Source organism: Oryzias latipes, chromosome 1 (genome assembly GCF_053564925.1).
Source record: "Oryzias latipes strain Hd-rR chromosome 1, Olatipes_Hd-rR_3.1".
In the NCBI taxonomy this organism is placed as follows: domain Eukaryota; kingdom Metazoa; phylum Chordata; class Actinopteri; order Beloniformes; family Adrianichthyidae; genus Oryzias; species Oryzias latipes.
In genome coordinates this window covers 3,897,841-3,920,600 of record NC_136237.1, presented here as the reverse complement: position 1 = coordinate 3,920,600, position 22,760 = coordinate 3,897,841, and the positions used below count along the sequence as shown (strand labels likewise).

Sequence of the window (22,760 nt, the reverse complement as noted above, 5' to 3'; positions counted from 1 at the left end):
CTATCAGTCTGGATCTGGAAGTCCCACAGGATCTTTGCCCTCTCATTCTCTACCACCTTCGGAGGTGTTTCCCATTTTGACCTTGGGGTTTCCAGTCCATATTCTGCACACATGTTCCTGTATATTATTCCAGCCACTTGATTGTGGGGCTCCATGTATGCTTTCCCTGCCAGCATCTTACACCCTGCAGTTATGTGCTGGATTGTTTTAGGCGCCTCTTTGCACAGCCTACACCTTGGGTCTTGTCTGGTGTGGTAGATCTGAGCCTCCATTGCTCTGGTTCTCAGGGCTTGTTCCTGGGCTGCCAGGATGAGCGCTTCAGTGCTGTCCTGTAGGCCAGCCCTTTCTAGCCATTGGTAGGACTTCTTGATATCAGCCACTTCAGTTATGGTCCGGTGGTACATCCCATGCAGGGGTTTGTCCTCCCATGAGGTTCTGCCCTCCAGCACTGTATCCTCTGCTCTCCATTGCCTGAGACATTCACTGAGCACACTGTCAGTTGGGGCCTTGAGCTTGATGTACTCATGGATCTTGGATGTTTCATTCTGGATAGTGGCTTCTACGCTCACTAGTCCTCGGCCTCCTTCCTTGCGGCTAGCATAGAGTCTCAGGGTGCTGGATTTGGGATGGAACCCTCCATGCATGGTGAGGAGCTTTCGTGTTTTAACATCCGTGGTCTGTATCTCTTCCTTTGGCCATCTTATTATTCCTGCAGGGTATCTGATAACTGGCAGTGCGTAGCTGTTAATTGCCCGGGTCTTATTTTTGCCATTGAGCTGGCTTCTCAGGACTTGCCTTACTCGTTGGAGGTATTTAGCTGTTGCAGCTTTCCTTGTTGCCTGCTCCAGGTTGCCATTTGCCTGTGGAATTCCAAGGTACTTGTAACTGTCCTCGATGTCTGCTATTGTTCCTTCTGGGAGTGAGACCCCTCCTGTGTGGACTACCTTGCCTCTCTTTGTCACCATCCGGCTGCATTTCTCGAGCCCAAATGACATCCTAATGTCAGTACTGTAGATCCTGGTGGTGTGGATCAGGGAGTCAATGTCACGCTCGCTCTTAGCATATAGCTTGATGTCATCCATGTAGAGGAGGTGACTGATGTTGGCCCCATTTCTGAGTCATCCATAGCCAGTCTTGGTGATTATTTGACTGAGGGGGTTGAGACCTATGCAGAACAGCAGTGGGGACAGAGCATCACCTTGGTATATCCCACATTTGATGGACACTTGTGCAAGTGGCTTCCCATTGGCTTCAAGGGTGGTTTTCCACAGCTTCATTGAGTTTCCTATGAAGGCTCTTAGAGTCCTGTTGATGTTGTACAGCTCCAAGCATTCAGTGATCCATGTGTGTGGCATCGAGTCATAGGCCTTCTTGTAATCAATCCAGGCTGTGCACAGGTTGGTGTGTCGTGACCTGCAGTCTTGAGCGCTGTTCTGTCGACCAGGAGTTGGTGTTTGGCTCCTCTGGAGTCTCTACCAATGCCCTTCTGTGTGTTACTCATGAATTGATCCATGTGCCTATTTATCTTGGTTGCAATGATGCCAGACATGAGCTTCCATGTTGTGGAGAGACAGGTTATTGGCCGGTAGTTGGATGGGACTGCACCCTTTGAGGGATCCTTCTGGATCAGGATCGGTCGCCCTTCCGTTAGCCATTCGGGGTGAGTCGCATCTCTTAGCAGCTGGTTCATTTGTGCTGCCAGGCGCTCGTGGAGTGTGGTAAACTTCTTTAGCCATTAGGCATGTATCATGTCAGGGCCCGGTGCTGTCCAGTTCTTCATACCTGAGTCTTTTTCTTGGATGTCTGCCACTGTGATGGTTACTGGATTCTGTTCAGGGAGGTTGCTATGTTCTTTTCTCAGAGAGACCAGCCACTGGGCATTGCTGTTATGTGCTGTCTCTTTCTCCCATATGCTTTTCCAGTACTGTTCAGTTTCTAGCCTTGGTGGGTCTGCTCGGCTGTTTTGACCCTGCCACTGAGCGTACACTTTTGCAGGTTGAGTTGCGGAGAGCCTGTTTATTCGTCTGGCTTCATTGTCTCTTGTGTACCTCTTTAGGCGGCTGCTCAAGGCTAGGAGCCTTTGTTTGGCAGTTTCCAGTGCTTCAGGTATGGGCATCTGGCTGTATCTCTTAGGTACTTGCTTTCTCATTGTACCTCTTTGAGCCTCTGTCAGCTTACTCACATCCTTCCGAGTTGCCTTGATTTTGGCCTCTAACCGTTGCTTCCATGGTGGGTACTGTTTTCTTCCATGGTTGCTCTTGTAGCCAAGCATCTCAAGGATCACTGCTGCTGAAGTGTAAACCAGTTCATTGGTTTCTGTGATGGTTGTGGTAGGAATTGCCCTCAATGCTTCATTCACAGTTTCCAGTAGACTTTCAGGTACGTCACTTAACCGTTGTAGTTGGTGTCGGGGTTGCCTAGTGTTCATTGTAGACATGATCTTGTCTTTCAGGTCAGTTGCTGCCTCGCTCAGCGTAATTGTGGTTGTTGGGGCTGTGTACCCAATCTCAGGGTGGGAGTGTGGCATAACCTCCTCTCTGACCTGTTGTTCTGGCTCTCCCGTGGCATTGTATTGTATCGCTTCAATGTCAAGTTGTGATAGGAGTTGCCGTTTGTGGATGTTAGAGCACTGAGCTACCAGTTGTTTGGCAGTTAACCTTGATTGTGGGTTTCGAAGCATCCATTCATTCCACATTCTCTGCATGTAACCCCTCTGGGTGGGATTACTTGAGTAGTAGTAAAGAGATTAATGTTTTAATCTCTTTATTTTCATGCAACTTTAATTCAGTAGTTAATACATTGCTTCAGTTCTATATTAAGTAAAACTCCACACTGAAACAAAACCATAAATAATTTTAACTGTGACATGAAAGGTTTTGTGATCCGAATGGAAAGCAGGAAGCAGGGCGGCAGAATCAGTAAGAGATTAACTAGAAAGTTGGAGGCAGAGATTGAGAGGCCATTTCTCAACTCAGACTGATTGAGCTCAATGCAGACCAGAGAGACGTCTTACTGTTCCAAAGATGAATGTTCACTTCATAACTTTAAGGAGAAGTACATTTCATACTACTCTGTACTCCTCAAAATACCCTCCAAAACTCACCACATCAATGATCTGCAGCAACGTGATCCCGAGTTCCACCACAATGGGTGCAGAGTCATTCTGGACTGGTCTCTCCAGCCGATTGTAGTTCACCATCAGGTCGCGATACAGCTTCCTCTGGTACACACCACCATGGCATTCTGGTGAAAAACATTAGCAGGAACAAGGAAAATCAAACCAGGAGATATTACAAAAGTTACCGATAGTTATAAGAAAAATATAGGAGTTAGACTCCCATAGCTCTCCAACAGGAAAATACAGTCAGGACCATAAATGTTTGGACAGAGGCACATTTTTCCTAATTTAGTTTCTGTACATTACCACAGTGAATTTTAAATAAAAAAAATCAGATGCCATTGAAGTGCAGACTTTCAGCTTTTATTCCATGGGTTGAACAACAAGATTGCATAAAAATGTGAAAAACAAAGGCATTTTTTAAACACAATCCCTTCATTTCGTGGGCTCGTAAGTAATTGGACAAATGAAATAACTGAAAACAAAATGGTCATTAGTAATATTTGGTTGAAAAGCCTTTGTTGGCAATGACAGCCTGAAGTCTTGAACTCATGGACATCACCAGATGCTGGGTTTTCTCCTTCTGAATGCTCTGCCAGGCCTTTACTGCAGCGGCCGTCAGTTGCTGTATGTTTGTGTCTGAAGTTTAGTCTTCAACAAGTGAAATGCAGGCTCCATTGGGTTAAGATCAGGTGACTGACTTGGCCATTCAAGAATATTCCACTTCTTTGTTTTAATAAACTCCTGAGTTGCTTTGGCTGTATGTTTTGGGTTGTTGTCCATCTGTATTATGAAACGCCGCCCAATCAGTTTGGCTGCATTCACCTGGATCTGCGCAGACAGTATGTCTCTGAACACCTCAGAATTCATTGGGCTGCTTCTGTCCTGTGTCACGTCATCAATAAACACTAGTGTCCCAGTGCCACTAGAAGCCATGCACGCCCAAGCCGTCACACTGCCTCCACCGTGTTTTACTGATGTGTTTTACTGAGGGAGGGGAGTGGGAAAATCCGTGCTCCTGTACCTGGCCGTGTAACTCGTCTCTGGCTCACCTCTACTAATGCTCCTACACTTGGCTGTAGATCCTGCCTCTGGCTCGTCTTGTGCCCCCAGCCTTCCCCTAACTCCATCTGGATAAATCTCCTGGACTTTAAATATGTAGTTGTAGAGTTAGATGAGTTAATTCTTCTCTATGAGTTCTAGTACATCGCCTGTCCGTCCTGGGGGAGGATCCCTCCTTCATGTGGACACCCCTGAGGTTTCTTCATTTTTTTCCGTAATGCATTTTTTAGGAGTTTCTTCTTACTGAAAAGGAGGGTCTAAGGGCAGGGATGCCAGTTTAGTTTAGTCTGATTAGTTAGTTCGGTTTAGTATTATCCTATTGAATTCTATGTATTCATCATCCTTTTAATTTTATGTTTACTTTACAATTACCGGTACGATGCCCATTGAGACAACTGTTGTTGTGAATTTGGGCTATCCAAATAAAACTGAATTGAATTTTACTGCTGTGAGTCAGAACATCATGTGCCACATCATATGTCAGAAAGAGCAGGCTCAGCACGAGAGAGGAAGGTGTGTCTTGAGTTTAGTTAATTTCCTCCCAAAATCACAGCCATTTTTCATGTTAAAGGCTGTCCAGTTCAGGGTGAGGTTTTTATTGACTCTGGAGCTCTAGAGATGTTTCATGGATGAACTGTTTATCCAGACACCTGGAATTTCTAGCTGGCAGCTGTCTCCCTGCAACATGCCTTTTACAATCATCTTATGTATCTGAGCACCACTGTTATTGACAAAATTCAAGTCAAGATTGATAAAAACGAACTTACTGAAAAGCAATGAGTTACAGCTGCCTTCAATAGGACAGGGTACAATTAAAAATAGAAAAGGTTAAAAAAAAAGTTTTCCTGAAATTCTTAGTTTCCCTTACATTTTTCAGTAATTATTAATTGATATCCAAGACAAGGAATAATAAAGTTCAAAGGAGGCATTTTAACATCTGTCCCGGGACAACAGACAAAAAATAGCCGCTGGGCTACTTCTGGCTCATTGCAGCGATGCTTTAAATGTGCACTGTCCCCAAGAAATAAATAAAAAATGAAATTAGCCAACGAGGAGTAAGCACAGATCTCTGTGTGCTTGTATGCATTGTCTGGGGTCACATGGGGTATCCCTAAATTTGAGCATGAATGGTAATCTGCATAACAGCCGAGTGTAGCTGGCAGCAAAAAAATCGAAAGGCACAGGAGGGAAGTGAGCCAAAGAAAGCCAATCTGAATACTAAAGAGGTCTGTCAGAGGGATGCATCCAAAACATGGAGCTATGGCTGTTAAAATACAATTTAAACAACAATATAGTATGCATAATGATGGCAGGACCTCCCAAGCCTCTAAAGAGAAACAACCACTACAGGTGGAAATGAATTGTAATACAAAGGTTCTCATTAAACTTTGTACAGCTTAATTAAAACTGAGTAAAGTAGAATAAATAAAAAGTAAGCAAGTAATTAGCCCCTGAAAACAAGCAAAAATTCTATTCCTCAAAAACCCATTACTACTTCTCTAGGAAGCACCTCTATCCTCCTCTCATTACCTGTAATGTCAGGCGCACAAAAAAAGTTCAGTGAAAATGTGAGATGTTCACAGGTTCTGGTCTCAGTAAGTCTTGTCAAATGATTAAAACTGACAGAAAGCATCTGTTGGTTTTTCTTGGGTCAAACAATGACCTACAAAGGCATTATAACAGATAAAATATTGGGTTTTTGTTTCATTTCAATGAGAATAGCTCTGTCTGGGCTTTTCTACCTTCATCAAAGGCCCAAAGCGCTTTACAGTCACAGTCCCATTCAGCCATTCACACACATTCACACACAGATGGCAGCTCCACTGCTGAACACTGCCTCCAACCTTCCACCAGAGGCAAGGTGGGGTTTAGTGTCTTGCCCAAAGACACTTCGACACATGGGCGGGCAAGGTGGGAATCAAATCTGATGCACCATGGCCACAGTGGAGTGCAAGCTCCACAAACAAGTTATCAAAAATGTTCTATAGTTCTAAATATACTAAAGTTACCATCACCAAACTTTCTCAAATGACTAATTATCCCCTATTTTATCCCTTGTGCTATCTTAGATGACCCCACCCTTACACTGACGTGTTCTCCCTACCATGACAAATGTAACCTATACGTGTATCAATATCTGAAACACAGTGGATATTTAATAGACACAGGGCTACATCAGAAGATCTCTGGTTCAACTCTAGGAGAAAGAGACTGAAGCTGAATTGCATTTGTTGGTACCATATAATTGAAAAAAACAAAGGAAAGAAACAATTACATTCACACACATAGAATGGCCATACTATATTTACAGTAAAGAATGTTTCACATTTGTAAATTATCTTTTTTCTTCAAGAAAGTTCAGTTCCTCAAGATTCGACTCAACAGTTCATTCGCAAGAGTTCATTGTTCATTATAACGGCCAAAGTGTCCAACAGAGGGTAATCCAGAGGATAGGGGATTGTGTGGGTGGAAATATGAATGGCCTTCGGACTAGTTGTCCAGAGTTCCGGTTTGGTTCTAGGTCCTGGGCTGTAGCTCACCATCCAAAATAATCACCTAACCAGTTTCGTTCTCTTAGTTTCGTGTTGCACGCTCGTCTCCGGACAAATCGGCACCAGTAGTCGGCTCCTCCAGCTAAACACCCGAGACTTCCCCACATGCTTCTTCCGGCAACCTTCCCACAACTGTTTTTAATGGCTTCGGATTGTACGGGCCGAATCACATGACCGTGTGACGCACCGACGCACACAGTGTGGTGACTTCATCACGCAGGAGATGCGAGAGGAGACTAAATGCAATTTTCCACCCAGGTTACACCCTCCCCTCTTCAGAACATGCAACTCCGGTGCATGCTAAACGTCATAAACACAAGGGCGCGAAAGGGTGTCCACAGCAGAGGCACGCAGCACTTCACTATACACATCAACTAACCCATGAAAGAAATTGTGAACCACAGAGACTAGCGGATTACCCAACGCAGAATATTGCAAGCGATTGGGAGGGTGACGTTGACGACCGGTACGCCGGTCAGTGGAACTAGAATCAACATCAATGCCTGAAGAGTTTAGTTCCTCAGTAATTGTCTCATTGAAGTTGAGCAAAGGCTCACTACCCTGAGTTCAGGTTCTGCCTCTACCTGGTCAGTGAGTTCTGGTCCTTCAGGTGGATTCTCAGGAACAACGGTAAGTTTTACCTCTTCGGCAAAGTCCTCATCACCAGGAGATTTAGAATCTGCAGAAGAATCCCCATTAGTAGCTAGGTCAATTTCCTCAGCTGCATGCAAGCCCGGTTGCACAGTGGGGATCAACTGAGGGAGATCAACTGAAAGGGCAGGCCCAAGAGCAGTTGGTACAGGACGCTCTCTTCTGAAAGTGAATGAGGTAGAATGGATCAGAGATTGAGGTAAGCCCAGCTCTACCTCTATATCTTCTTGATCGTTGCTTGGATCAGAGGTGGCAATTGTCTGGCTCCGAGTTTGAGGACGACGGTTGAGCGGGTTGGCCGATGATCAAAGGGTTGGTGGCTCGATCCCCAGCCAACCTCATTGAGTCCTTGGGCAAGACACTTCCTCCTCCCTGGCTCCAGGATTCCTTCACTGGTGTGAGAATGCGTATGAAAGTCCTGGTGATGGTCAGAGGGGCTGTAGGCACGTACTGGCAGCCACGCCCCCATCAGTCTGCCCCAGGGCAGCTGTGGCTACAGCAGGAGCTTACCATCAGCAAGTATGAATGAGGAGTGAATGAATAATGTAAGAACTTTGAGCATCTGGACAAGTACAGATTAATCTAACCCATTATTATAGTTAATAGATAACTATATTTTGTAGTTGATAATATATACATTTTTTCATTTCTAGTTGATTAGTTGGTATCAAGTAGAAAATAACTAGCAGACGCTCAAAATCAAATGAGTCGGTATCAAATCAGGGCCAAAAAAAAAACCTGATCAGGACTTACTAACACGTCAGGCTCCAACATGGCAGCGACCAGATCACATTAAAAAAATTACTGCAAGACTGACCTCATTGGTTGAAGCCGGAAATAAGCCTGTAACTGTTACTGTATGTATGGCTGATGTCAAACGTAACCCTCGTGCCATCCTAGGCACGTTGACGTTGGAAGTTGGGTCATCTAGACCCACAAGACAGTGTGCTGAACCTTTTTTCTTCAACGATTTGTGATCCTCACTGGTGTCCATGGATTACATGAAATCCTCTTCACCTTTATCCACCTTTGTCATGGTAGGGAGAACATGTCAATGTAAGGGTGGGGTCATAGGATAGCACAAGGGTTAAGGTGGACCAGCTGGTTCTCAGTCAAGTCTAAGCAAGAAAGAACAGCTCGACTGGATGAAAAGGGCCTGATAGTTGACTGAATACTTGCCGGAGGGTCTTTTTCACATAAAGGCTCCTTGTACAATTTTCCTATTTCATTCATTATGTCCCACCGCCCCAAGGCACTGTGCGCGACACTTTTCTGCTGCTTTTCCATAGCCCCACTTGTGTTTATTTTGGTAACCTAGAAACATGTAAACAGTTTTCATTGGTATATTTTAATAAACCGGTCTGTAAATCTCAAGTAATAAACACCAAGTTTAGGTTATTGTGTTGAAAAAAGTTTGTGTTCAATCAAGTTTTACTTTACTCTTAGAGACTTTCTGTTATTCATTGTGTCTTTATTTTTGTATTGTGACATTGAACTTTCTAACCTCTATTCCTTGGTCACAGCAAGTGTGTTTGTCACATTTTGTCTTTCTAGTGTAATGTGTTGGGTTTTGCTGGCTGGTTTTTATTGTGCATTTTTGTGTATTTCTTTATTCAGATCGCGACGGTTCAGGAGAAGATAAAAAACTCGTGGTTTGAAAAAGCTCAGGTTTGCGACGCAGCAACAAAAAAGCAATTAAATCCTATCTGTCTCAGCTTTACAGAAAACTGAATGTTACTTTTGTGTTTGTTTTTTACTTTTTTAATCCCTCCTGGCGTGTTTTTTTTGGGAAAATGGATGTACAGTTCATGTAAACATTCAAAATATATCATTTTAGCATATCACCTAACATGAGTAGGGATCAATCATAGAAGAACATACAATCTTTGCTCCCTTGAGATAAACTCAAATGTAGACATTTTCCGTCTTAAAGTGCACCATATTGCTTTGACTGCCCAGAAAGCTACCCTTAACAGCTTGCAGCTTTCTGCAATAAATGGGACATTTTAGGTCACTAGGCCAAAGACTAGAAAGGAATCAATTTTTAATGCCCCCAAAAGGCAGTTTGGTTTACAGGGAGTAGTAAAAATTGAATAACATGAGGCAGGACAATAAATACAGCAGCAGAAACGCTGTAACGGTGACCGAGTCGAGACTGCAGAGGAACCAGGGAACAATCTCTGCTCATTATTTTCAATGAGAATTATAGCTTGTTTGAGACCAGTGGTGACCATGCAGCTGTTACTGGTTGCTTTTGAATGATTGAATCTCTGTCTAATTAAACTACAAACACTGAGAAAGTTCTGCCAGGTTTGGCCCATTATGTCTCTGTAAAATACTGTTTAAGTTTATGTTTTATGAAACATTGTGGCAACAAAATCCAATGTTTGAGCGTTTGGATTATTTGTTGATCCGGTGTCCATCAGATCAAACTCCTGCAGGGTCGTCTGAGGCAGAGGAAACAGTGGGTCAAAGCGACTGAAGGTGCTCACATTGACAGTGGAGAACTGGAACTTCCATTGAAGTCACTTTCCAATCTGGAGCTTGACCAACGCGGTTTTTCAGGGTGTATCACACATGTTCTGTATCACTGCGCTGGCATTTTTAAAACAAACTTTAGATTCCAGCTCAGATGAGGAAAACAAAGACGTTCATGGATCGATTTTTCTACAGAATGTAGTGGAGCAGCACTCTGCGTGTCACAAATACAATGTTTTTCAAACTACATTTGTTTTGTCTGCTCCTGATTCACAATGATTTCAATAAAGAAATACAGAGAAATGCAATTTTAATCTCAATTTTCTCTATCGATGTCTTCCACCATGAGTAAAATGTCACAAAAACATGTTAAAAACAGCAAAAATACAATTTTCACGGGAGTGGGTCTTTAAAAATTTCTGTATCCATGTTTTGTGTTTTGAGATCAGCTGGGCTTTTTTGAGCCATTCTGTAACCCTTGTGTTATCTTAGATGACCCCACCCTTACATGGCCGTGTTCTCCCTACCATGACAAAGGTGGATAAAGGTGAAGAGGATTTTATGTAATCCATGGACACCAGTGAAGATCACAAATCATTGAGGAAATAAGGTTCAGGGCACTGTCTAGTGGGTCTAGATGACCCAACTCAAAAATGTTAAAGTGCCTAGGATAGCACAAGAGTTATATCTAAAGAATTCAGTGTGTGATTTATTAAAGCAATAAGTCTATAATCTATAAGTCTATAATAAGTCTCTAATATGTCTGCTGCTGACAATTTGTGAGGTTTGAAGAATCCTCAAACGCAATCCCAGAAAGATGTAACAAACAAAACGCCAGCAAAGGTTGTCAATTATCCAGGTATCTTCAGTTTGAGTCACGGCATCTGGATGTAAAATCTTCCTCCTTGAAACGTTTCTCCACTCATCCAAGTGCTTCATCAGTCTGAGTGCTGCTGCTCTGCTTTCCCCTCTTTGTTCCCCTTACTGAGCCTTTCAAATGCAGGCATGCGGGTGCCCACCTGGAGGATGTGTGGGGGCTTGAACCCTGCACCACTGAGACTGACGAGGACGATTGGATGAGTGGTGAAACGTTTCAAGGAAGAAGATTTTACATCCAGATGCCGGGACTCTAATTGCCAACACAACAAAACACACAAGTCATTTCTCCTTTACGTTCCTTCTTAGTCATTTTTTATTCAAGTTCATTTTACAACCTAACATTGACTGACTGACCTCAGGAAACCACAACCACTAATCAGCTGCCACCAACACTTCTGTGATGTATTCTGAATCCAGAAGCTCAAATCACCCTTGTGTCATATTTACATCCTTTCAAACCGAAGCAGCTCAAAACTGAAACAATAGTGTCTGTCTAATGTCACCCAGAAGGAACTTTATTCAGTGTCATTAGCAGAAACATTTTCTGGGGCTTTCAAGCATCTACACGTGTGACCTTGTGGAAAAGCTTTCACCAGAGACTCTAAAGCTGTGGCAGGTTTTTCCTTTTGATTTCTGAGTGCCATGCAGCTTCCAAATGTCCACATTTACAGTTTGCCCCTGCAACCTTTGTCATGGTGCCCAATGATCCACATTCTTTAGAACAGTGTGTGATGAGCATGCATCTTTGTTTTATGATCTTCATTCTGTTCCTTTCCGTTTCTTTCTGAAGCTTTGAAGGTTGCACCAGCAGAACGCAGTCCACCACTGCTCCGAAGGGCTCAGAGAGCCGCACGTCCACTCAGCTCCCTCATATGAAGCCTGCATCATGGGCGCATCTTAAAGATGTGATCCGGGAGAAAGGGAGCTCCTGACTGCATGTTCTCTGTCTTTGCAATAGAAACTGTTTCAACCAAAATAAAAATAAAAAAGCAGATTCAGCACTCTCCTATTAAACACGCCTGTAGCTGCAATTCATAATGAGGGACCCTTCAAGTAACAGGCACGAGGAAACACTGATCCAGCAAGTTTAAAGACCCCTCACTCAATAGCAGAGGAGCATTCTTCACTCTGAACTTCAGACCAGCATGATGGTCAGTCAGAGGACAGAAAAGAAACCTGCGCGTTGCTTTTAATAACTGGCAAATGAGAAGGAAAGGAGAGAACAGCCCACCTTGACAGCAGAAAGCCGCGCACAGAGAAACTCCGAGCAGCAGGGAAGCGGCGCGTCTCTGAGGCTCCATGACAGCAGGAGCAGCGCAGCAGAAATCTCTGAGACCCCCAGAAAACCCTGACAGGCTGCTGCTCCGGCTCCTTCTCTCTCCTTAACCTTGTCCGATGTTTGGAGCAGATTGTGCGCGCACATCCACGCGCAAGCGCGCCCTGGGTGCCACTTTAGAAGTCACTCTGCGTTCGGGTTTGCTCCTTTCCCGCTGCTCCTGGCTGTGTGCGCGCATGCATCCAACGCAGCCAGCCGCGCGCTTCCTGGGACGTCTGCACAATAATGATGATGAGGAGGGTGATGATGACAGCCACCTGTCCGCCGCGTGACAAACCCCGCTACGCGCTCGCGCGCATGAGATAACTCTTTAAGAAGCAGACCACCACCCCCACACACACATGCACACACACTTAAGTAAAACTTTCTCTCTAAAGCAAAATATTTATTTGTTTTAATGACAGCACATATATGACCGGAGGAAGGGGGCGGTCTATTGTGTGTGGCAGGAGGGAATGGGACCTCTGCCCTTAAATTCAGCAATGTGCCAAGTCAGAATTGCTTTCAGAAGGTCTCAGATGCTTCCTCCAGTCCTCTTTTACAGCATCTGTCCTCTGATCACAATGTGAACTTCATGGTCTTCAGAGTAGCGTCCACTGTCCTTCAGATGCAGGAGAACTGCTGTGTCCCGCCCTGATGATGTGGGTCAACCCTGTCCCTCCTTAAACGCTAAAAACACTTTAACAACCCTATACCGATCATCTGCAATATTAACAGTCTGAAGGGAAATAACAATTCTGTGCAATACGTGTTAATTGTAAAAATGTATATATTCATAGTTCCACATATTTTCTATTGTCTACTTCATTTTAATATGTATGTTACTTTTTTTTATTATTTTGCTCAAGCAGCTGGAGCGCACTAGAAATTTCGTTGTAGAAAGTTTCTAGGGTACAGTGATATTAAAGGATTTCTGATTGTGGAGGGTTATTTAGTTTCTCTAATGGACAGATCAGATTAGTCCTGGTTGCTCTGAATGGCATGGACCACTTTCCTCTGTATTTTCCTTGACATTGAACAGTTTTTGTCTCTGTGTTATTGCTTGGTTTAAAACTAACAGGGGGTATCAATCAAGTGTTCTGTTCAATTTAATGGAAACCTCTGAAAAAGCAGGAAAGACATAATTGTTTCTTTTTTTCACAGTCCTGTGAGGTCCTTCTCAGAGCCCCAACTAAAGTCCATGAAGCTGGAGGGAACATATGCAGATCAGATTTTGTCCCTTCAGATTGCAGATGTTGTTTCTACTGAGCGCTGCAATGTTTTAACTACTGGTGAGATTAGTACATGAGGCAGTGACCTGTGTAAAGGCTTCCTGTACACATCAGGGCTGAGGTTCATGTGATGTTTGTTGAGCTTACCTGAGATGGGGTTCCATTTGTGCCAAAAATATGTTTTTGCGTCCACTGTCTCGTACATACAGCAGACATAAACAAATCATTAGAGTGGGCATAGCCATTGGAGCGTACACAGGGACAATCAACCAAAGACATAGACAGTGGACAAAAAAAAAACGTATTTTTGGCACAATTGGAACAAAAGACTGGGTGTAATTCCAGGAAAAGATAGTGGAAAGGGCGGATTTCTAACACTTTACACACATGTATTGGTGTATCGGTGGTTCTACAGAGTGGGGTTGATACTAGGGGTGTAGGGAAAATCGATTTGGCAATATATTTATACATTTCATTTGGCGATACTTGTATCGATTCAAATGCTGTCAAGAGGATATTTATTTAATAATTTATGAGCATTCTTCAGGGTCTAACTCACGTTTTCCGCTTCAACCTCCGGCATCTAGTTTGCAGCAGAGCACACTGAGCCTCTTTGAGTCGCTCTACATCGCACCAAAACAACAAGGTCTCACGAAAATCAGCTTGTGTTAGATGCTAAATGTTCAGTCAGCCTCACAGTTTTTGTTTTTATGAGACATGCACTACTTAGTTTTAGCTTTGGGTGGGTACCGAACCAAAAGTCTGTGCCACGTTGTTTCCAGTACCTCAGAAAAACTCAGATTGTGGTGCTTGGTAGTGGCTCCAGATGCTTCACCCCTGACACTTTAGATGTATCCCGATACATATTGCCAGACTCTTACAAACAAAATAGTTGATACCAATGTATATTTATATGGTGGACCTTTCTGGCTGCACAGATTAAGGCTCATGAGGTGTTTGGAGATGATTGAATGCACAACTCCTCGCAGAGGAGCTGACTTCTAGTTTTTTGGATTCCATATGTGATGGCATCTTCTGGGCAAAGACTGAAGTAGAGAAAAAGCTTTAAATCAAATCAAACTTTATAAAAATAAAACTAAAAAGGCTTCTCATAATTGGGTAGCTTGAAGCACTTTACAGTTAAAAAAAATACAGAGAGAAATTCAAATAGAAACCCATATTTACATCATATCAACCCATACATATAACATGGGATGTATGTGTAACTGGAGGGGAGGGGAAGTGTTAAACCCTTCTCAGCCACAGGAGCATCGCCACAGTGCCCACTCAGACCGAGTTCGCAACGGAGTCCATTCCACAACCGTGAGGGTGCAACGTTGAACCAGAGCCGCCAAGCCCTGGCATAAAGGATCCCCACAGGAAAGAGGGGCTCAAATCATAATAAGAAAGAGGTTAAAATGAAAGAAATCAAATGTATGGAGATGCATGAAATAAAAATAAATACACTGAATAGATGAAACACAAAAAAACTATGTATGATAAAACAAATAAAACGAAACAAATAAATAAATAGGTAAGTTATCTAATTTTTGCGATGTGAGCAACACTGTAGCTTTAAAGAAGAGAAATCCTAAAAAAACAATCTTGGAAACTTTTTCCCCAAACGGAAGCTGGAATCCTTTTCTCAGAAACTCTCTTGTTTCTGTAAGGAACAGGCGTTCTGCATCAAAGTGATGGTGCAGTTTTCAGTGGCATCTCATTTTGTCACAAACGTTGCTCCTCTGGCTTATGAACACTGTTCGCCAGCTGCAACACGGATAATGCATGAAGTTGAATGAACCAAATTTCATGTTAACATGCTTCACTGCGAGTATCTTGAATCATGGTGAAAACCGTGCACTGGGTTACATCAGGCAGCACGCTCAAAGTTGTAATAACATATTGCTTCATAATTACCTCCAACAAGACGGCTGCCACGACTTCACTGTGATGCTGTCAGCAGGATAAACAGCCTCCTCAGGCACACGAGCATCTCATCTCACGCAGCGATGACACGCAACGCCTGGCTCTGTGTGTGTGTGTGTGTGTGTGTGTGTGTGTGTGCTGCAGCCAGTGTGGCGGCTCATTAGCATGCATTGTGGGCTTCCACGTGGTTATTTGGTGAGATGCACTCATGATCTGCTTCCTCATCACAGCTCACTCATTCTGTCTTCTCTTCCTCACTCAGCCACACTCCCTTTCATGTTTCTCTGCCTGTCTGCAATCTGTCCCTCTTGATCTTGTCCATCCCTTCTCTTTCCACCCTGCAGCTCTGCCTGTGAGCATCAGTGATGTCCTCAGACAATCCCCAGCACGCCTGCAGCGACTTTCAGTTCTCTTCCCTTCTGTGTGGATGTGAGCATCTCCCTGTGTTTCCTGCTCCCTCCGCTGCGCTTTGGTCGGACGCAGTGCTGCGTGTGGAGAGCAGCTTTCAGCCTTTGGCTGAGGCTGGCTGGGTGTTTATGGGATCATGCTGGATCACACTGGTTTCTTTTATGTTTGCGTTTGAGTGTATTAACTCTTGATATTTATTATTTTTATTTTGGTTAAGAGAATTGTTGTCCCTCCTTGTCAAACTCATTTTTCTTCTTCTTCATTCATTTGGGCTTCACCACGGACAGTTCACCATTTCATCGCAGGGCCACACAGAGACAGACAACCGCATGTACCCACATTTAAGGGACAAGTCAGAACCACAAACCTTCAAGTCAATCACAGGTACTGCTCCTCTCTTACCTCTCTGGTTTGCTTTAAAAATATCCCCCCTAACGTCCCTGCGTTCTTTGAACCAGTGTGTGCTTCTGGTTCCAAGAACCAAACACAAGTTCCGGAGGGGCCGTGCATTTGCTGCGTTGGCTCCTAAATTCAGGAACAAAGTGCCACCGGCTATTAGAGAGTTTACCCTCTATGAGGTTGTAAAGCTAAACTGGTGCCGAAGTTTCTGCCTAGCTGACCTTTTATGTTTTGAATCTTTCGTTGAACTGTTATCTTTTCCAGGTTTAATCACTTTGTTCTCAATTCTCGTCTAAGTGTTTTTATTGCATTTTGTTATTTATTGATTGATGTAATATTGTGCACAGCACTTATGGCCACCTCGAATGGTGGTGGAAGTTGCTTCATAAATGAATAAATGGACTAAAGCTTTAGTCACATGCAAACAAAGTTCAGAAGACATCTATGAGTGGTACCTGAAATGAATTACAATATGGGACGTCAGTCCGGAAATCCTGGCAGCTGGAACTGGTCAGACTTCTGTTCAACTGTGAAATAATAAAGATAATTCTGAAAGAAGTGATGAAATACTTCATTACTTAAACCCAAAAGAACAAACAAACAATGAATTTAAGATACCAACTCTTTGCATTCAAACACAGAATTTCATTTAATGCTGTAACGCTGTAACATTTCTATGACAAAAGAAAATCAGCAATGTTGAACTTTTGCTTCCTTTAAGGAGTGTCTGGATCCTATATTGTTGATTAAATCAATTCAATGTGACTGCACATTCTTTGTTTGTTTGGAACATTGTTTATTTGTCAACCTAACATAGTTTAGTGTATCAATAGAAATGAAATAAAAAACAATTCTTTTAGGTTGATAAATGCCTTTTTTTGTACCGATATGTCGTACAGAATTATTTGTCAATCTTCATGTCTGTCAGTGGTTGGTATGAAATGATGCATCTGTTTTCAGTTCCTCCTTTGTAATGAAGTGTTTGACCTAAATTGGAAAAAAAGGTCAAGTTGCTTATAGATTATTTTCCCGGAAAAAAATGAGTGGTATAACGAGTAATCAATGAATCCATTTCAATTCCTACGATCCAACCAGGTCGATCTGTCTGAGGCAAGTTCATAATCAAATCCAATCAAATCAAATCCAATCAAATCAAATCAAATCAAACCAACCTATACCATTAAATCTTTGTTTCAAAATACACAAAATTGATAACAATCTATATTGTCTATATTATAAACACTTTGAATTTAGCAAAGACATGTCACCATCCACTGTGCTGGAATGTTGTAATAATATTCCCTTTGGATTCTTTGGATGAGGAAAATCAACAGTGGACTGAACTTTAGGAAACTAAAATGTGAATGGATTTGACATTCATTCTAGTTTACTTGTTTGTTTTTATGCATATTTAACACTTCTTATCTTGAAAAAATCCAAGGAATCTGGAAAACTTTACTGTTCAGCAGCAGGTATTTCTCTCTGAGTCACTTTGGTTGAAGTTTTAGCTAAACACATCCTGGATCCATTGTAGGTCAGTGAATCAGATCGTTCAAAATGAACAAATATTGACTCTGAATCTTATTGTAAACCACTAAGAAATGAATTGAATCATGGTTTAAACCGATCACTACACCCCCATTTAGTCATCTATGATAGTCAGGTTTAGTTTGGTTTTCTGTCCCTGCCACTCAGTCATTCTCACAACAGGTTTCAGGCAGAAATCAACACCGCTGCTTCTGTTTTCAGGTAATTAGTCCCCTATGGATATTTAAGACCGTGGTCTCAGTTGTTCAGTGTCTGATCACCTGTCTTGTCACCTTTTTAAGCTGTTGGTGTTGTCATGTTGACGTTCGGCTTTGGGTTTCTGGTGTTTTGAGTCATGCTTCACATATTTTTGTTAGATTAAGTTCCTGTCCAGCAGTCTCTAATCTCCTCTACTGGATTCTCTCCACCTCCCATTTCAAGATGATGGTTCATAAAACGAGAATGCTGTTCATTCTTGCCTGATGTGGGATTTAGACAGATCTGGGTTTGTTTTTTTATTCCATCATGCTCCATTTGGTTTCAGATGTTGAAAATTGTGGACTGCGTGCAGACCTGCATCCAATCAGAGATGGAGGTGGTTGAATGGAAGGCTGATGCTATGTGAAATGCTTAAAATCTTTAGTTAATTAGTGGGCTTTATTCTCATTCCCTTCCTGGAAGGGGCAGTTTCTCAATTTGTGATGTCACAATGTGAGAAATCACTCGATTTCGTGCATTGGGAGGGGCCGGTGCTCAGAGAGCAGGTTTTTAGAGGAATGCTCATAAATGGATGAATGGATCAAAATACCACTTTGGTGTTATGTGAGGACTGAACATTGGAATACACTTAACATCTTAACAAGTTGATTTTGCATGGTATAGGCCCTTGAGAGACGTCCAATCACAAGCGGGCTTCTACCAAATTGGGTCAATTCCATTTGTAGGGAGTTGAACAACAGCGATGACTTATCATAAACATCTGATAACCTTTTTTTTTTTTTACAGATGTTTAAATAATACCTAGTTTAATTGTAATGAAACATTTTTTTTGACCACAAACAAAAATACCCCAAATGTCAGGTTTTTATGTTTGAAGCTGTTATGTCCTTTAGACATTTTGTTTTTGTTGATCTAAATAAAAAGTAAAAAATGATGGGTCTTCAGTTAAATCACATTTTCATTTATAGTTTTAAACTCAAATGAATAATAAATATCTAGATTGTATCCATTTAGATCAAAGAATTAGACAGTTTTGCCACAAAGTTGAATCTTTTATGTCTCTGCTAGTTATATTTATTCAAGAAAAAGCTCCCTGAATTCTGCTGTTGCATTGCGGTTCCTGGAGACCTTTAGACCATGAGCTGCTAATTCTAAACCTGCTCATTCGGTATCACACAGATTTCTTTAAAAATCTTGTATGTTTTACCAATGCTAAGAGATCTGTACACTTTAAAACGTTATCCTCATAAATATCGCAAACTAGCTCCGCGGTTAATAGAAAAGGGTCTCCCATGATCAGTGAATGTCTGCTCATGCTAATCTCTTGATGACTCTGTCTTTAAACGATCTAACACGTCACGTGACTGAAATGAGGCCAATTAACCTAATTTGTTCTCGTTTGCTCCTCCGTGTGCATCCTTTATAGCTCCACTGACTTTTCTGCTACATTTTGCCCGTTTTAGTGTGTTAAAAATGTTCTCATCACGTTTGGAGAAGGTGTCATGAACTGTCTGTTTTATCACCTGTTTACATTGTTTTTATCTGTGGTAAAGCTTGGTCTTGAGATGCATTTCAGTCTTTCCATCCAGATGAACCTCAGCTGCGACGACAGATGTCAACCAGAAAATTGAGTCCTTCTGCGTTCCCAGCATTTTCCCCAAGAGCTTCCATTATCACCTTTTCAATCTTTTCTTGCTTATTGCCCCTGCATTGGTACTTTGTTGTCACAGAAAAGAATTTATGCACTTTTCAAGTCAAAATGAAGCAAAGAGGTGGCCTGCTGATGTGCAAAACAGAGGGAGCTTTTAGTCTGCAGTTGAAGTCAGTAATCCGGAGGAGATGCAGGCAGGTCAGGGTCAGGTGTTGTGTGATTGTATCTGCTCTTCCTTGTTGGCAGTTTGAGTCGTATATGGTTAAGTCGTTCTTTAAGACAAACTGAAACATGCGTGTTTTTAGGAGGAACTAGACTTTCAGGACAAAGCCATTCAGCACAAAAAAGAGAACACTGAACCAGGAGGTTCACAGTTGTAAAGCATCTATGATGAACAGAACACCACAGTGCAGCTTGATACGCCACATTGTCTTATGAATTTGAGTAAACATTTCAGTGAAAGTTGTAAATGATATATAGCATATTTTTCTTTGTATTTTTTGATCTATCCAGCAAAGCTGAGAGCCTTCTGTGTCAGAAAATTCTTGTTGTTTTAACTGCGGTTGTGTGATCTGTGTGGGAGACACAACACATATAACTGCACACATCTGTTTGTATTTTAGGCTCAACCCTGCTTTATTCATCAAGTTATTATTGCTCAAATGAATAAAAGGAACACATAATGAGGCTGCGAATGGTGTCCTGGAGGATCTCCTCCCACACCTGGACCAAAGCATCTGCCAACTCCTGGACAGTCTGTGGAGTAACCTGTGATTGGTGGATGGATCGAGACATGATGTCCCAGATGTCCTCAATTGGATTCAGGTCTGGGGAACAGGTGGGCCTGTCCATTATATCAACACCTTCGTCTAGCAAAATCTGCTGTCGCACCCCAGCCACATGAGGTCTAGCATTGCATTAGGAGGAACCCAGGGACAATCACACCAGCATGTGGTCTCACAGGGGGTCTGAGGATCTCATCTGGGTACCTAATGGCAGTCGGGCTACCGCACATGGAGAACTGTGTGGTCCCAAATCCTTACTGACCCACTGCCAAACAGGTCATGCTGGACGATGTTGCAGCAGCAGAACGTTGGTCACATGTGCTCAGTGTGAACCTGCTTTCATCTGTGAAGAGCACAGGGGACTGGTGGTGAATCTGCCAATCCTGCACGGTGTTGGCCTGTTAGCACAACTCCCACCTATAGGTGTTGGGCCTTCATACCACCTTCGTGGAGTCTGTCTCTAACACTTTGAGCAGACAGATGCACATTTCTGGCCTCGTGGAGGTCATTATGTATCCAGGACGTATCCAACGTATCCAGGACGGCACATCAATGCTCCTCGCATTGATGTGCCGTCCTGGATACGTTGCTCTACCCGGGCCACTTGTGTGGGTAGCAGACGCCATCTCATGGTACCGCTGGAGAGACAATACTGTCGCTTTTCAAAGGTCTCCAAAACATCAGAGAGAAACCATAACGACGGAGAAGATGTCTGTGGTCAGCACTTGCAGAGCCACTGATCGCCTATTATTTCCACCTGTTGTCTATTTTACTTGTACAAAAACTTGTGAAATTGATTGTGAATCAGTCCAACTTAATAATTGGAAAGTTTGATCATGCAGAAGTAGGATTGACTTGGAGTAACATTGACTTGTTTAGGTGTTCCCTTTATTTTTTGAGCAGTTTATGTATACATATAAATTCTTTCTAGTTTATCATTACTCAATGAACTACACACAAGCCAGGTTTTTCTATTTTTTAGGAAACTTGATTATCAATAGGTTCTCTCTTTTTCAGACATTTCAAATATTATGGGAAGAAGAAGACAGATGTGGAGGATTTTTTCTCATGTTGTTGATAATTACAGAGAAAAGAATAATAATAAGGGCTTAAAGAGTAAAGAAAAGCAGAATCATCTACATTAAGACTAAAGCATTTTTTCTTCTGTTCCGGTCTGCTCATGTCACATGAACACTTTTTGTGCACTCACAAACACACACCTGTCCGCCTGACTCAGATCAGTAGCTGTGAATAATACAACAGAAAGCTGAGGTCAGACTCTTCAAGTAAGTCATTTACATTTTTAATAACTTAAATAAAAACATCTTTCCCTCCAAAAACTAGGTCAAGGAGCAAAACTCTATGACATCATTGAGGAAGACTATTAGTGATAACTGTTTTTCAAATTAAGGGCATTACAGATAAATAAGAAAATGTACTTTTGTTTTATCATTGTAATTTGCTGTAGTGGGCTCCATCTCACTTTCTGTTGTTACAATTAAAAAGAATAATTTCTGTCATTTTTTTTATCTGTTCATTGTTCAAGAAAAAAAAAACAGGAAAACCAAACCAGATGTTGATAAAAAGGAATGTATTTGCTGCCTTTTAGTGGTGGATTGCTGTCATTACACTCAAGGTGGTTGTGCATTGCGTTCTTTACACTAATGTTAGGAGAGTTTGTAAATGACGCTTGCAGAGAGTGGGAAACATGACTACTGTACTTATTGTTTGCATACAGAGAATACTGCAGAGCTCCACTTGTTTTTCTCCTTTTAACCCTTGTGCTATCTTAGATGACCCCACCCTTACATTGACGTGTTCTCCCTACCATGACAAAGGTGGATAAAGGTGGAAAGATTTCATGTAATCCATGGACACCAGTGAAGATCACAAATCATTGAAGAAAAAAGGTTCAGAGCACTGTCTAGTGGGTCTAGATGACCCAACTCCCAATGTTAAAGTGCCTAGGATAGCACAAGGGTTACATGAGGTGAGAGGCCTCAACTCTCTGCTAAACGAAATGTGAGGGATATTTGCCACAGTCAACAACTGTTAATGTTTTTGTTAATCAGAGACAACAGCAACTGGGGAAAATCATCAGAGGACTGGAATCCCTAAAGAGCAGAAACATCAGATGAGGATCTTGTGTAACACAGCAGTGTTTCTAGAAAATCTTGGGCAGACTAACATTGCTGAGTGTTATGTGCTGCTGCTGCTGCTGCTGCTGCTGCTGCTGCTGCTGCTGCTGCTGCTGCTGCTGCTGCTGCTGCTGCTGCTGCTGCTGCTGCTGCTGCTGCTGCTGCTGCTGCTGCTGCTGCTGCTGCTGCTGCTGCTGCTGCTGCTGCTGCTGCTGCTGCTGCTGCTGCTGCTGCTGCTGCTGCTGCTGCTGCTGCTGCTGCATTCCAAAACAATGCTCACCTGGCAGGTGAAGCCAATAGTCTTGATCAGCACCTGCCAGTTATTTAAGTCAGGGAAGACATGCAGAAGGGGCAGGCAGGAGGCTGAGGAGCAGTTGTTTTGTGTTGGAGCTGTGCTGGTAGGTTGTTTCTCTTCTGATT

The 22,760-nt window shown here is 42.6% G+C and overlaps 2 protein-coding genes across 2 annotated transcripts in view; both read right to left on the bottom strand.

Moving 5' to 3' along the window:
- The window catches only part of LOC101167346 (neuronal acetylcholine receptor subunit alpha-7-like), a 44,387-nt gene extending 31,982 nt beyond the window's left edge, over window positions 1-12,405 (bottom strand). The window contains exons 1-2 of the mRNA XM_004066284.5: window positions 11,972-12,405; window positions 3,104-3,243 (exon numbers count right to left, since the gene is read on the bottom strand). Coding sequence (XP_004066332.1) covers window positions 3,104-3,243; window positions 11,972-12,041 — 210 coding nt within the window. The 5' untranslated portion in view covers window positions 12,042-12,405. The remainder of the gene's footprint in view (window positions 1-3,103; window positions 3,244-11,971) is intronic.
- The window catches only part of LOC144994858 (uncharacterized), a 193,931-nt gene that overhangs the window by 66,742 nt on the left and 104,429 nt on the right, over window positions 1-22,760 (bottom strand). The window lies entirely within an intron of this gene.